Genomic DNA, 12,938 nt, shown 5'->3' with positions numbered 1-12,938 from the left:
TACTGTGTTGTGTGAATGTCTTCTATTGGTTTATGAATGTCCTTTTCATTGTATCTTATGAGGGAGAGACTAAGGGAAGAGCTCACTCCACCATGATGCTGACATCACTCTACCTTGTTAGTTTTTTAAAGTGAGTAATCTACTAACACGAGACAAAGGTCAATCTGACCATCACCATCATTGTGCCTTGCATAGCATGTCTTATCCTGACAGCATCAGAATACACCTCAGTGCCATGTTGTTATTCCATCACTCAAAAACATGGAAATACAGCTGTCTCTGGAACTAAGAATTTCCTCTTTAGTAGATGGGAATTCTTTCAGGGACTGAAGATTTTTTTATTGAGAATTCCAATTGCCTAAACTAGAAATGGGCAAACTACAGCCTGTGGGCCAGCCTGCCACACAGTCACACCCAGTTGTATACAGACTAGCTACAGCTACTTTCCCAGGTACAACAGCAGAGTTGAGTAATTGAGACAGAGACCATATGGCCCACACAGCTTAAAATATTTACTATCTGGTCCTTTACAGAAAAAAATGTGCTAGTCCTTTGGTGTAATCAAAAAATAAACTCCAGGGTGTAGATTTGAAAAAGTTGACTAATATCAGGAGAGGGTAATACACTCTAAAGATTCTATACTTCTACGATTTGAATATCAATATATAATTAATATTTTCTGGTCCAACAAAGGACAGAATTGGGGTAAAAAATCAGTGGTTCAATAAAACTTTCATTATTAGAGTAACTGTGGAAGCAAAAAAAACCCAGCAGGATCAAAACACAAAACAATTTGAGAAATGTTATTTGAATTCTTGCCAAGCTGTTTCATTGATGAATCTTTCACTATTGGTAGTTCTCTGACAGTCTCTTGATTTTACCAATGTAATAATCTACCTCAGGGTATGTCTGCAAGGCCTATTCCTTTATGAAGAGATGCTTATTCTCCCAACAGAAAATGCAACCAAGCACTTAGAACAGAACAGGTTTTGCTTTATCTTTTGAAAGGAAGGAAGAGAGATTCAGACTGAACCTGACAATGAAATTTTAGGCATGTATGCAAGATATTAGTGAAAGGGGAACAAGAAATAATGACATGTTTTGTCTCCTTTGTCAGGGAAATGAGGTGAGAAGAGCAGAGCTCAGAAAGTCTTTGCAACTCTCTCCCACTGGAATTTAGGGGTGCCACACATGCTCTGACTAGATACGTGAGGGCCAGATCACAGATCACTTGAAATTCACTCGCCAGCTTCCTGAAAGGCTGACAAAACTGGTTTGTTAATGGATTTACATTCTGCAAATCTAGGAGGGGGTAGTATTCCAGATTCTAATATTTAAGAGAATTTTACCTTATTATTTTATTTAGGTAGTATGCGTCTCTTTCACTTCAGCCAACAGGCTAACCTTGGACTGAACAAACAGGATGAACAATTCCTCACTATACCTTCAAGATGTGTTCATTGGATGCCTTGTCATCAGGGGACACATACAAACGGATGAACACAGAATTGCTGTATTGACCACGAAAGGTTGCAAGTGTCTGCAGAAGGCTGAACTTTCTCTCTGACCAAACCCCTTCAGGACCAATATTAGATTCGAGCACAGGCCAGCGAAAAGGTGAATGCCGCAGGATGTGTAGCAACGGCTTAGCATCTGCTTTTTCAATTGCTTCTGAAAGGGAGCAAATATGAAGGGAGAGTTAGAATTGTAAACCGGATCACCAAACTAGAATGCAAGTGTATGTTCTCAAAAGAAAATTCCCACAAGGCCCCAACTTAACATTCAGCTGTTAGGGAAAGGTGGAGTGGATTGAGCATAACCACAGAGACAGAATGACCTATGACTCACACTTCAATGTGACTGTCTAAACCTGAAGTTCTTGCCAGGAGAGCTGACTAGGGAATCTGATAGATATTCCCCACAATAAAAGATGGGCTCACCAACATCAACTCCAGCCAATGAGCGACATTAGACTGGTAATATTCTGGGAGACTAAGGAACAATCCTAACTAAAGGAAACTGCTCAATAAAACCAATCACTCCACAATAAAAGTGAATTAATGCTTCAGACTCTTTCACCGTCCTTTACTGCCCTCTTCTAGCTCACCAAACAATGCCCCAAACCCTACACAAGTTAACACGCTTCCCAAAGGCACTGGCTTCTTCCTGCAATTGCCCTGAGAAAACAGATCAGGTAAAATGGCAAGTGTCTCTTTAATTCCAATCAGACCCAAGACGCTGAGACAGGCCAAAGGCACCCAACAAAGATATCTGTTAGGCTGACAGAGAAGCAGAAGGAGCTTAGCCCACCCAGAAATCTGGAATTCTCTAGGTCCCAGTAGGTTCTATGGGACACAGCAACATTCCCAAGTGCCCTCCCTCCCAGGTTCCTTCTCAGACCAGACCTGGCCTCTGGATTTTGGTTTCTGCACCACATACAGTGGGGTTTGCCCTTCTGACCCTACCGAAGTTTCTCATGGAGTAACTGATACCCAAAGAATCCAAGTCATAGAAATAAGATTATTTTCTAATTTTCTCCATCAAGCCAGCAACAGAACATTAAGACAGGGCTAATCAAAATCCAGTCTTGGAAAATTGTTCCTTTCCTTGAACAACACCTTTAAACATTAATTCTTAGTAGTTCTCTTTTTCCCTTAAACAATATCTTTAAACATTATGAGAACTCTAAAGAATAACAGAGGTAAATATTTTATTACTCACTCTCATTCATGCAAGATGAATAAAGGATTTTGGCTTTCTGTATGGCTTCAGTATCTCGCCTTCTGCTGATTGATTTCTCCAAAAGTGCTAGGAACATTAAGAAAGGAGTCATTAGTATCCACCCACTCATGGTGCTGAGTTGGAGGTCATTTGATAATCACAGCTCTGGCCTCCAGAAAATAAAGTGTAAAGACAGACAACCCTGGAAAAGACACATCTATAAAAGATATGCAGACAGCAGAACCGCAGACAGCAAGAACCAAGTTTCTTGAGGTTCAAATAAAAAAAAAATTAACATTCTCTTCTCCAAGGTTCTCCTAATTCACAGAAATCAAAAGTTCAATTTCCAACTGAGACCGGACCTTCTGCAGGGGTTAATGTTTTCTGACACCTACACAAAAAGAAACAGAATTCATTTATTCAAGAACCAAAAATAACTGGATTCTGTTCCTTGTTTCTGCACCAAGTAATATTCTCAACAGAGGCAATTTCATCAGGGTCGGGTTTCTTAAGATTTCTTCACAGCCCAGCCTCTCAGGGAGGTCACCTGGAAGAAATTTCCCATTAGAAGTTTTATTCAATGTTGCATAAACATGCTGTGGACATGGAAGAAGTTGTTTAGACAGGAAATGGGGAGGCAAGATTGGAAAGCCTATCCAAATTGCCTGAAAACTTGCCCATTTACACATGCGAAGTCCTGGCCATTTAAATGAGGCCACATGTATAAAATGGCTGCCAGCATAGACATAAGCCCACCTGGAAAATGATTTTTGATTTATAAAATCACTGATGCTGTTGTCTGAAGGTGGAAAACAACAGTTGTCACTATTTCAGTAAATGAGACAGGCCAAGACTCAAGTTCTCCCCAAAAGAGAACATCCTGGATGTACTTGAGAGTTTCAATTTACCAACAAGAAGCCAAGATGAAGAAGCCCTATGTAGCACCATGGCACTGCCTACAACAGGTTATGTCAAACTGCTGCCGTTGAGGCATTTCACATTTATTTCTGAAACAACCTAGCAGCCTCCAAGTGACAGTACAACAGATGCTCCTACAGTACTCTCAATAGCTTCAAGACACGATGTAGAGTGCCAATCAAAATAATAAATAATTAGGGGCTGGCCCCGTGGCCGAGTGGTTAAGTTCGCGCGCTCCGCTGCAGGCGGCCCAGTGTTTCGTTGGTTCGAATCCTGGGCGCGGACATGGCACTGCTCATCAAACCATGCTGAGGCAGCGTCCCACATGCCACAACTAGAAGGACCCACAACGAAGAATATACAACTATGTACTAGGGGGCTTTGGGGAGAAAAAGGAAAAAAAATAAAATCTTTAAAATAATAAATAATTACATAGTCCCTGAAGAGGAATCTACTTCTAAACTAGAAGTTCTACATTTTAAAAAAATGCAACCCAGAGCTCCTGTCTAGTTTTTTATAAGCACCTGTACATCAAACAAGTCCATATAACTGGAGAGATTCAAGTAAAATAAATTAAGCTGAGTTGGATGTGGGCATTTTCAATTATTTTAACTTGTTTGGTGTTTCTTTCTCGTGTATTATCATCACAATAAAAGCAGGATACCTAGCCCCAAGGATAATGAAGAGAGATTGTTTTTGTTTAATAAACAGAACACTCTAAAACCATACCCACATATATTTCTATTCAAATCAGATCATGTGCCTTCCCACCATATTGCTTCCACAGTCATTAGACTGTCTGGGAGACACATTTGGAAATAAATAATCCAAATTTCATTTAGCAATGTGATGTTATTCCAATGCTATAAACACTCCACAGGCTGCAAACATGAAGGTCCGGTAGATGAAAAACAAGCCAAACAACTGAAGTACTAAATATGTACCTGAGTGTACACCCAAGGCACTCTGTATACCATGAGAAGGGAAAAAGAGGACATGCTAAGAAAGGCAATCCCAAAACCCTAACCATGCACAAATATCAATAATTTGTGTATGTTAAAATCCCGGTTTCTGTACCAGAATTTGGCTTTTAAAACAAATTCAGCTATGACCAGTTCCTTGTCATTCCCTTTCCCTTCTCCTCTCCTCCTCTCCATACTCAAGCAGGCAGGAGAGCATTGATATGCAGACAGCGATGTGGCAATCAGTTGGCAGCATCCATTTTATGTACCTCTGTATTTGAATTAGTGGTTACAGGAATAAAATCTAGACTGGAGAGTCATTAATGAGCAGAAAACAAAGCCTGCCTATCAAAGGCAATTACTCAGGTTATTAAAATGTCCCTCAAGCACTGAGAAGGGCTCATGGGTCACCCATACAAGGGCATTCCCATCAGAATTTGTGTTGTCTCTTGGAAGATTGCTCAATCCCCCCACCCCAATCCAGGTATTCCCAACCATCTTACAAGAGAAAGGGAAAACTCCAGTTCATAAAAACCTGTAGTGCAACAAACCTCAGACTTTAAAATTGGTTTCTAACTGCTTCTAATCATCAAATTTGAACATCATATACATTATACAAGTATTTTTTCTTCTTATTATGCTCAAATAAAATTGGTTTTACCAAAACAAAAAGGCAACACAATAGACACATCAAGGGGGTGGGCTTTCATTCACAAAGATGTGGGTTCCAATTGCAGCTTGCTGCTACTTTCTAGCTGTAACTTGAAGTTCTCTCTATGCCTTAGTTTCTTCATCTGTAAATCTGGATAATAATAGCGCCTACCTCACAGGGTTGTGGTGAGGGTCAAACGTTTTAATGCACAGAAAGTCCCTACCTCAATGCCCGGAGACATGATAAATGATCCACCAATGGTTCTTAAACAGGATTACAGGCTGAGTCAGCCATACACAAAATTGTAAGGTAATCAAGCTTGTTTTTTTTTTTTTTTGAGGAAGATTAGCCCTGAGCTAACATCTGCCGCCAATCCTCCTCTTTTTGCTGAGGAAGACTGGCCCTGAGCTAACATCCGTGCCCATCTTCCTCTATTTTATATGTGGGACACCTACCATAGTATGGCTTGCCAAGTGGTGCCATGTCCATAGCCGAGATCCGAACTGGTGAACCCCGGGCCGCCGAAGTGGAACGTGCAAACTTAACCACTGTGCCACCGGGCCGGCCCCCCTCAAGCTTGTTTCTAGTGCTTCCTCCATAAATGTTTTTTTCCTCATCCTTTCTCAGGATATTGGTAGCCAAACGCCTTATGCTAACCCAAGACATTGCCACTCTGCGTGTAGGTCTATTTCATAAATTGGACCTGCCCTAGTCACCCTGCAAAGCCCCATGCTCTCAACATTTCCTCTGCTTCCATAGCAGAGGCAATGCTCCATGATGAGAGATATTTTGCAGTCAGTGTTAACTTCTGAAAATATTTTGCTCATATTCCTTATCCTGGACAAGAAGGCATTTTCCTTTTTTATGTAAACTTTTTCAATGAAATTATTACACACATGCAGAAAAGTACACCATTCATAATTTGAAGGATTTTCACAATGTAAACACACCCACAAAACCAACATTATGACCAGAACCCCAGAAGCCCCTAGTGCTCCTTTCCAGTGACTACCTCCAATCAAGACAACCAACATCCTCTTCTGTGAAGCACTTACTCAAGTGTGTTTCCAATATTTCTATGGGGTAATCTACCTTTTTCTCACTGATTTGCAGAAGTTCTCTATATATTCTACACACAAGTCTTTTGTTGAATATTTGTATTGCAAAATCTTCTCCCATTCCATAGACTCCATTTTCTTAATGATATGCAATAAACCAAAATTCTTTATTCTAATGTAGCCCAATTTGCCCACATTTTTCAGTCTATGGCTAGCATATTTCGTATCCTATTCAGCACACCTTTGCCTGCCCTGAAGTCATGAAGACAGACTCTTACGTTTTCCTCTGGAATCTTTATTGTTTCACATTTAGATCTACAGTCCATGTAGAATTTATTTTTGCCTGTGGTGTGGACAGCTATGCCTTTGTAACACAAGCCTGGCCTCATAGGGATGAATCACATGAGAATTTTAATAAGGAAGGTATTTTTGGTCATTGGGCCTCAAATGTTATGACCAAAAAATACTTTTAGTGCATAAAATTGGCATTAACGATGGCTACTCTCCATTAGATCGAGTACTCTTTGGGGCAGGGGCTGACCACATTCATCTCTGAACACCCAGGGCCTAGCGCCTGGCGTGGCTGGTGCACAGTGCACATTTGTTGAGTAGAATTTCTGACAAAGAAAGTCTGCGAGAGTTTTTTTCATCTAACTAAAAAGGAACTGTAAGCAGTTGGACTGACTTCTTTTATAATATCTTTTTATAATCAGCAATGCCCTGATTATGCTAACATTCATAACCTCCATTTCTCACATTCCAGTTCCTATATAATTAAATCCAAGACTTCATTTGTTTTCATGAACACTGGTTTTTAAGATACCTAAGTTTTATTTTACCAATGGTCTCAGCTTAATCATCCACTTCCACTTCTCTGCTCTTCTATACTGGGGGAGAAATACTAAGTTGACATTCGACTTCCTTTAAGCTCAGAAGCTAGACAGAACTCTCGATTCTACTCACTCAATTCACTTCTGCTCAGACAGGGCCTTTACTGAGAGCTCTGGAACAGGAAGAGGGAATTCCGAAGGAAGAAGGACAAGACTCCTGAGGACTCGGCAGTCCGCTGATAAGTCAAGAGCTCACAACAGTCACATGCAGTTCAGGCCAGCCAACTGAAGTTCCTGCAATATTTAGGATCTTCCCAACTAATACTGTTTTCAAAACTGCAAATGCACAAAATTTTAGGCCTGTGAGCAAATACCTACCAAGAACCTTGGTGTTAAGCTGACGTCATTTGAAGGAGATGGCTCACTCGAGAGCATAGGAATTCTTTCAAAACACATTCCTTTAATGGGTATAGAGTTTCAGTTTTGCAAGATGAAAAAGTCATAGAGATTGGTTGCACAACAATGTGAATATACTTAACACTACTGACTGTATACTTAGAAATAGTTAAGATGGAAATTTTGTTATGTGTTTTTCACAACTACAAATTTTTTTTAAATTCATTTTTTAAAAAATAGTCCTTTGTGTTCTTTCTCCCTACACCCTGCAATCCTTCTATGTGCCTGTTCTAAAGGGACTCCTCTAGCTACTTGCTAAGAGAGCAAGGAGGAATGCCGGAGCTGTCTGCCTGATGTGCTTCATGGAAACGGCAACCGCATTCTAAAGGCGCCACATCAAATGCCATCAAGGTGAATCTCAGTTTCACGTACATTATGCCAACATTTCTCCCTTAGAAATTAAGGGGCGTGTCCTCTTAATTCTAATGAGAGAAAAAGCACAAAATATCAAAACTTTGGAAAACCAAATCTACATTTTAAGGAAAGGTATGCCCTTCCACACCTATGTAATGAACAAAATGTTCTCTAGTTGTATATTTTTCAAACCTATCATATCATGGCCTGGTTTCTCCTTCGATGGTACTTAAAAATCACCTTCGATGGTCCATGGCTGAACGTCGTCTCTAATCTTACTATTTTTAGTCCTTGTTGATTTTCCAGGCTACAGACTTCAATTTGGTTTCCAGGCTCCTCAGTTTATTTACCATACTGAGAAATTTCATTTTTCTAACTCCCACTCCATGGGTATTAAACTCTTATGCAGTTAGAACTGAAGACTCTAAATCAGCTTGCAAAGCCCGTTGTTATTCTCATTAAAAAATAAAATTCAAGTGAACTAAGTCATGGTCTGTGGATCCCATAACCCTCACGTTTTCACACAAATTGTGCGACATTCAACTCTGCAGTGCCTCAGCCGCACAGCCGGTCAAGCATGGGATTAACTGAGGCTGTTTGACATACTGAAAAGACAATAAGAGCCAACATTTCTCATTCTTCTGGAAAACTCCCACCTAAATACAGGGAGAGAAACTGTCAGAATTCTTTTCTCTGTTCATATTTTATGACCATCTTATAAATGATAATTGTTGGTTGGCATCAGCTTAAGAAAAAAGGGCAGAGATTATTTTAGGGGCATTAAAAACCTCTAACTCATCAACCTAAATCATGGGTTACCAAATAACATAAAAATACCCCCTTTTAACACAAAAGACCTCTTTGTCCACAATGAAATCCATTTTGTAAAACTGCCAGACACTACAAAAGTCTAATAGAAGGTAACTCTTACGTTATGTTCACTTATAAGTGAATTTATAAGGATTACACTTATCAGGGTTACACTTCAAAATAATTTGAATTAAATTTTAACATTACTCTTTGATAGCATAGCATTACAATGAATCTGCCAATATGATATTTTAACTCATAAAAAGTAGCTTTCCTATTTAGATAATTTGTATCTTAGCAGATAATTCAATATAAGGCCTATGCTGAACTTAAAGTCATTAAAATCCATCTTCAGGGTTTTTTCCTACAGTAAAAACTCTAATTACATTTTTCTCCTGCCTCCCATTTCTACTATCTTGACATTACAAGGAAAAGGCCATGTACAGTTACATACCCCCTGCAGTGGTCTTTCCTGAGCAGTCCTGAGACATCCAAGGACACAATGGTGACAGCATTCATGTATTAAGCACCTGCCCTGTGTCAGGTGTATTATACACGACCTCAATTAATCCCCCACCAACACTAAGAGGCATGTATCATTAACCTCATTCTACAGGGGAGAAAACTCTAAGAATTTGTCCAAGGAAACTCAGCTATAAGAATTGAGCTTGGATTTGGACCCAGGTCTCTGACTCTTGCTCATTTGACCCCCAGGTAAAATTCCGCAAGCTGCTTTCCTGTGTGAGAACAAGGCCCCCAAGAGGCTAAGCTAGAGGCAGCAATGCCCTCGTGGACTTTCTTGACAGATCTCTCAATCATAACTGGAAGAAAGGCCTTCCCTGGTTACACTGAGACTTGTTTTTGCAGTGGTGGAATGACTCTGTGCTGAGCCATCTACCCCCTTTGCCTTGTCACCCTATGTGTGACCAGGGACACACACTCCTGAGACACCTAGCCAGAGGTGGGAGGCCTGGTGAGGTTAGAGCAGAACAAAGTTAACTGGTCCCTAAGTTTTGACTTCACATCATGCCCTAGTCCAAAGTAGGGCATGTCTAAACAAACTTGAGCGTGTATCAGTATCATAGGAAGGGCTTGTTAAAAAGTGTTATGTCCTTCCGCCAGAGTGTCTGATTCAGAAGGACTTGGGTGGGGCCCAGGAATTTGCATTTCTAACAAATTCCCAGGTAATGCTAATGCTGTGGGTTGAAGGAACACACTTGGAGAACCACTACTTTAAACCAACAGCATTCACCTGCCCTCCTTCTTTTCCCCCAACTTTACTGAGGTATAGCCGACAATTATCACCAGTCCTTCTTGATGTCTGTGATCCCAGGACACATCATCAGCCCACATTCCACCCCCCCCCACCTTCCCCACCCTACCCAAAGTCAAATAAGGAGCTTCTGTCCTTTCTTTGCTGATTTCCTCACTCTGCAGCTCCATTTTAATTCAATGTCAACATTCTTCAAGGAGAGCACTACTCTGTTTTGTTCTGGAAACACTCTCCTTGCATTTGCCCATTTCCATCTAAGTTAATTCCTCAGTTCTGCAAAATCCAGCTTTAAGAAGTTTCTTTCTTCAAGGTGAAATGCAATAAGGGTTTGAGGTGAGGGTCCATTCACTGGTTCAAGAGAAAAACAAACCAGCGCTATGCCGGAAGACTTCCAAAGTGAAAAACAACACAAGGCAGCTATTTTCAACTCCAGTTTATACCACAGCCTACAGGGAGGAAGAGTGGGATAAATACTGCATCCCCGAAATCCTAAAAAATCTGAGCTCCAGACTTCACGATTCCTCCCCTCATCTACGACAGCGACATCAAAACACTGTAAACATAGGTTTAAAAAGCCACTTCCCAACTAACCCCTGTTTTCACTCCCACCTTCCATGAGGAGGTGAGAGCAGCAGAGGTTCTATTCCTGGCTGTTCAAAACACAGTGTGTGGTCCCATGGAGGCTGTCCCTCTAAAATTGGGTTTCTGACAGTGAGGGGTTAGGAGCTGGGCTCACTTTCCTTCTCTAACCCGAACCCTCTCCTCCCAAACAGGGGAAGCAGTAGCACCTTTGGCACAAGCAGAGACACAAAGGGGCAAAAGGACGGTGGGACGAGAGCCAACTCCCGTACCCATTGGCTGCTGCTGCAGCTTCCCTACTGGATACTGCAGGGTGATTAGGGGTCCTTGGTAAAGTACCTTCCCAAGTTCAAAGAAACCAGGAGCTACAGAGAAGAGACAATGACCCTTCATCGAACCTGAGGAGAAAAAGAGAGAAAAGGATACCCAATAATGCTTGAGGTTTTCTGTAACAAGCAAGACAAACTCTATCTTCCTCTGCATCCCAAGCTAGAAGACAGATCAGCATGATGTGGCCTTCTGAACTGGTCTCCATACATCAACACCCTCCTCTGAGCCATTCTCCACACACAGCCAGTGTGCTCTGGCAAAATGCATCACTCATCATGCCCCTTGACATGACAGTTACAAATGGCTTCCCATTGCCCAAGGACAGAGGCTAAAATCTTTATATGGCCTACAAGGTCTGCACGCTCTGGCCCCTCCTTTCTCTTCTGTTTTGTCTTTTTTCCCTTTTCCATTCCAACTCTGAGCTCCAATCGCACTGGGCTCTTGGGTTTCCTCAAAGGCACCAGCTAGAAAGGGCCTCTCTCATGCAGCTCTTTCTGCCTGGGTTAAAATTGGAGACATCTGAAACGTTAGACCCATAATCTGTGGGGGACAAATTATACGGCTGGATTGGTTTGGGCAAGTCACATAATTTCCTTGACCTTCGCTTCCTCAGATGTAGGGCAAAGACAGAAATAAACAATGATGGCCGACATCACAGAATTAAGAGTGAGGAACCATAGAAATAACAAATGATTTACTAAAGGAATAAAATTAGTAACAAGAAATGCTTGGGCAAGTGAAGGTATGAATTCAGAATAGACAGCAGGTAGCAGAAGCAGTCGAATTTAGAGCTTAATCTAAACAGCCACTATAGGACATCTCTGGCTAGTGACACAGGCAAACTTGTAAGTATACTAACACATATTTGCGAGTGTTTTCCTCTCTCATAAGTATCAGTTCCAACACCTATCTTAACTGTTGATGAAAATAAAATTCTATTCTCATTTTTTAAATTAAAAGGTTTATGCATGTTTTAAAAAGTATCTCTCACTGCGCAAATATCAACACCAATGAGGCTTTCCAAACAAACATATCTTGTTTGTGACAAGCTATTATCCAACCAGCAAATAATTAATTTTCCTGTTATGGGTAGTGCCTTTTTACATGGAATGTTCTCTTGACACTTTCAAGCAAATAGTCCGTCATTACTAATTCATTAAGCATTCACATAGATGCTATTAATCACAATGAACTAATGTGGTATTAATGGGTAGGTTATTAATCTGCAATTACATGCAGATTTCCTAATAAATTCAAGCTGCCCAAGTTTTTTTGAGGAGGAAGGCAAGGGAAAACAAAATGAACACATCTTTCAGAAAACAAATTAAGGGGAAGAAATAATTCTCCCTTCTTGTTTTCTTTTTATTCTAAGAAATCTTTGTATTTACCTAGTACAATGACACTTGCAATATATAGGTTTTCATCAAAGCGACAACATGAATGGAGGAAAAACTAAGCTGCCCATGCATCCTGGTCAGGTGCTGAATTTCTTCAGTGACATACCGTGTCCTTAGATGCAGTAAAGCCGGGCTACTCATTGTGTGGTCCCCAGAAGAGCAGTGTGGGCACCACCTGAAAACTTGCCAGAAACATAGACTCTCAGGTCCCTTCTCAGATCTACTGAATCAGAATCTGCATTTTAACAACATTCCCAGATGCTTAAAGGTTGGGAAGAATGGCATTAAAGTTTTGTAGCTGCAAATTGGAGTGAAAGAAGGAATCGGGGAAGTGTTGCAAGCCTAGGTCTGCTGAGGAGGGAACAGCCCGCAAATGCCGCTGAAATTGTTGAAAGCACAGAAACAAGGCAGATTGTGACAAGCAGTGGGGGAGCCTGCATTATTGGAAATACAATTTATATATCATATTTCATCAATTCTAAGAAGCCCATTTTTTTCACATGTTAACATCTCTGAAATTGGAATCCATCTTAAAACTGTCAGCCAGGCACAGTCACGATGTAGTTGCCTTTGCCTGCCCATGCGTGAACTTGATCTA

At 40.8% G+C, this 12,938-nt stretch overlaps 1 protein-coding gene across 3 annotated transcripts in view; it reads right to left on the bottom strand.

Moving 5' to 3' along the window:
- The window catches only part of PHEX (phosphate regulating endopeptidase X-linked), a 203,005-nt gene that overhangs the window by 161,880 nt on the left and 28,187 nt on the right, over positions 1 to 12,938 (bottom strand). For all 3 annotated transcript variants that reach the window (XM_070502642.1, XM_070502641.1, XM_044764063.2), the window contains 2 exons: positions 2,722 to 2,808; positions 1,445 to 1,671 (listed from right to left, as the gene is read on the bottom strand). In XM_070502642.1, coding sequence (XP_070358743.1) covers positions 1,445 to 1,671; positions 2,722 to 2,808 — 314 coding nt within the window. The remainder of the gene's footprint in view (positions 1 to 1,444; positions 1,672 to 2,721; positions 2,809 to 12,938) is intronic.

The sequence above is a fragment of the Equus asinus genome, chromosome X, assembly GCF_041296235.1.
Source record: "Equus asinus isolate D_3611 breed Donkey chromosome X, EquAss-T2T_v2, whole genome shotgun sequence".
Lineage (NCBI taxonomy): Eukaryota > Metazoa > Chordata > Mammalia > Perissodactyla > Equidae > Equus > Equus asinus.
Note: the sequence above shows the minus strand (reverse complement) of the source record. Positions and strands in the feature narration are given on the sequence as shown.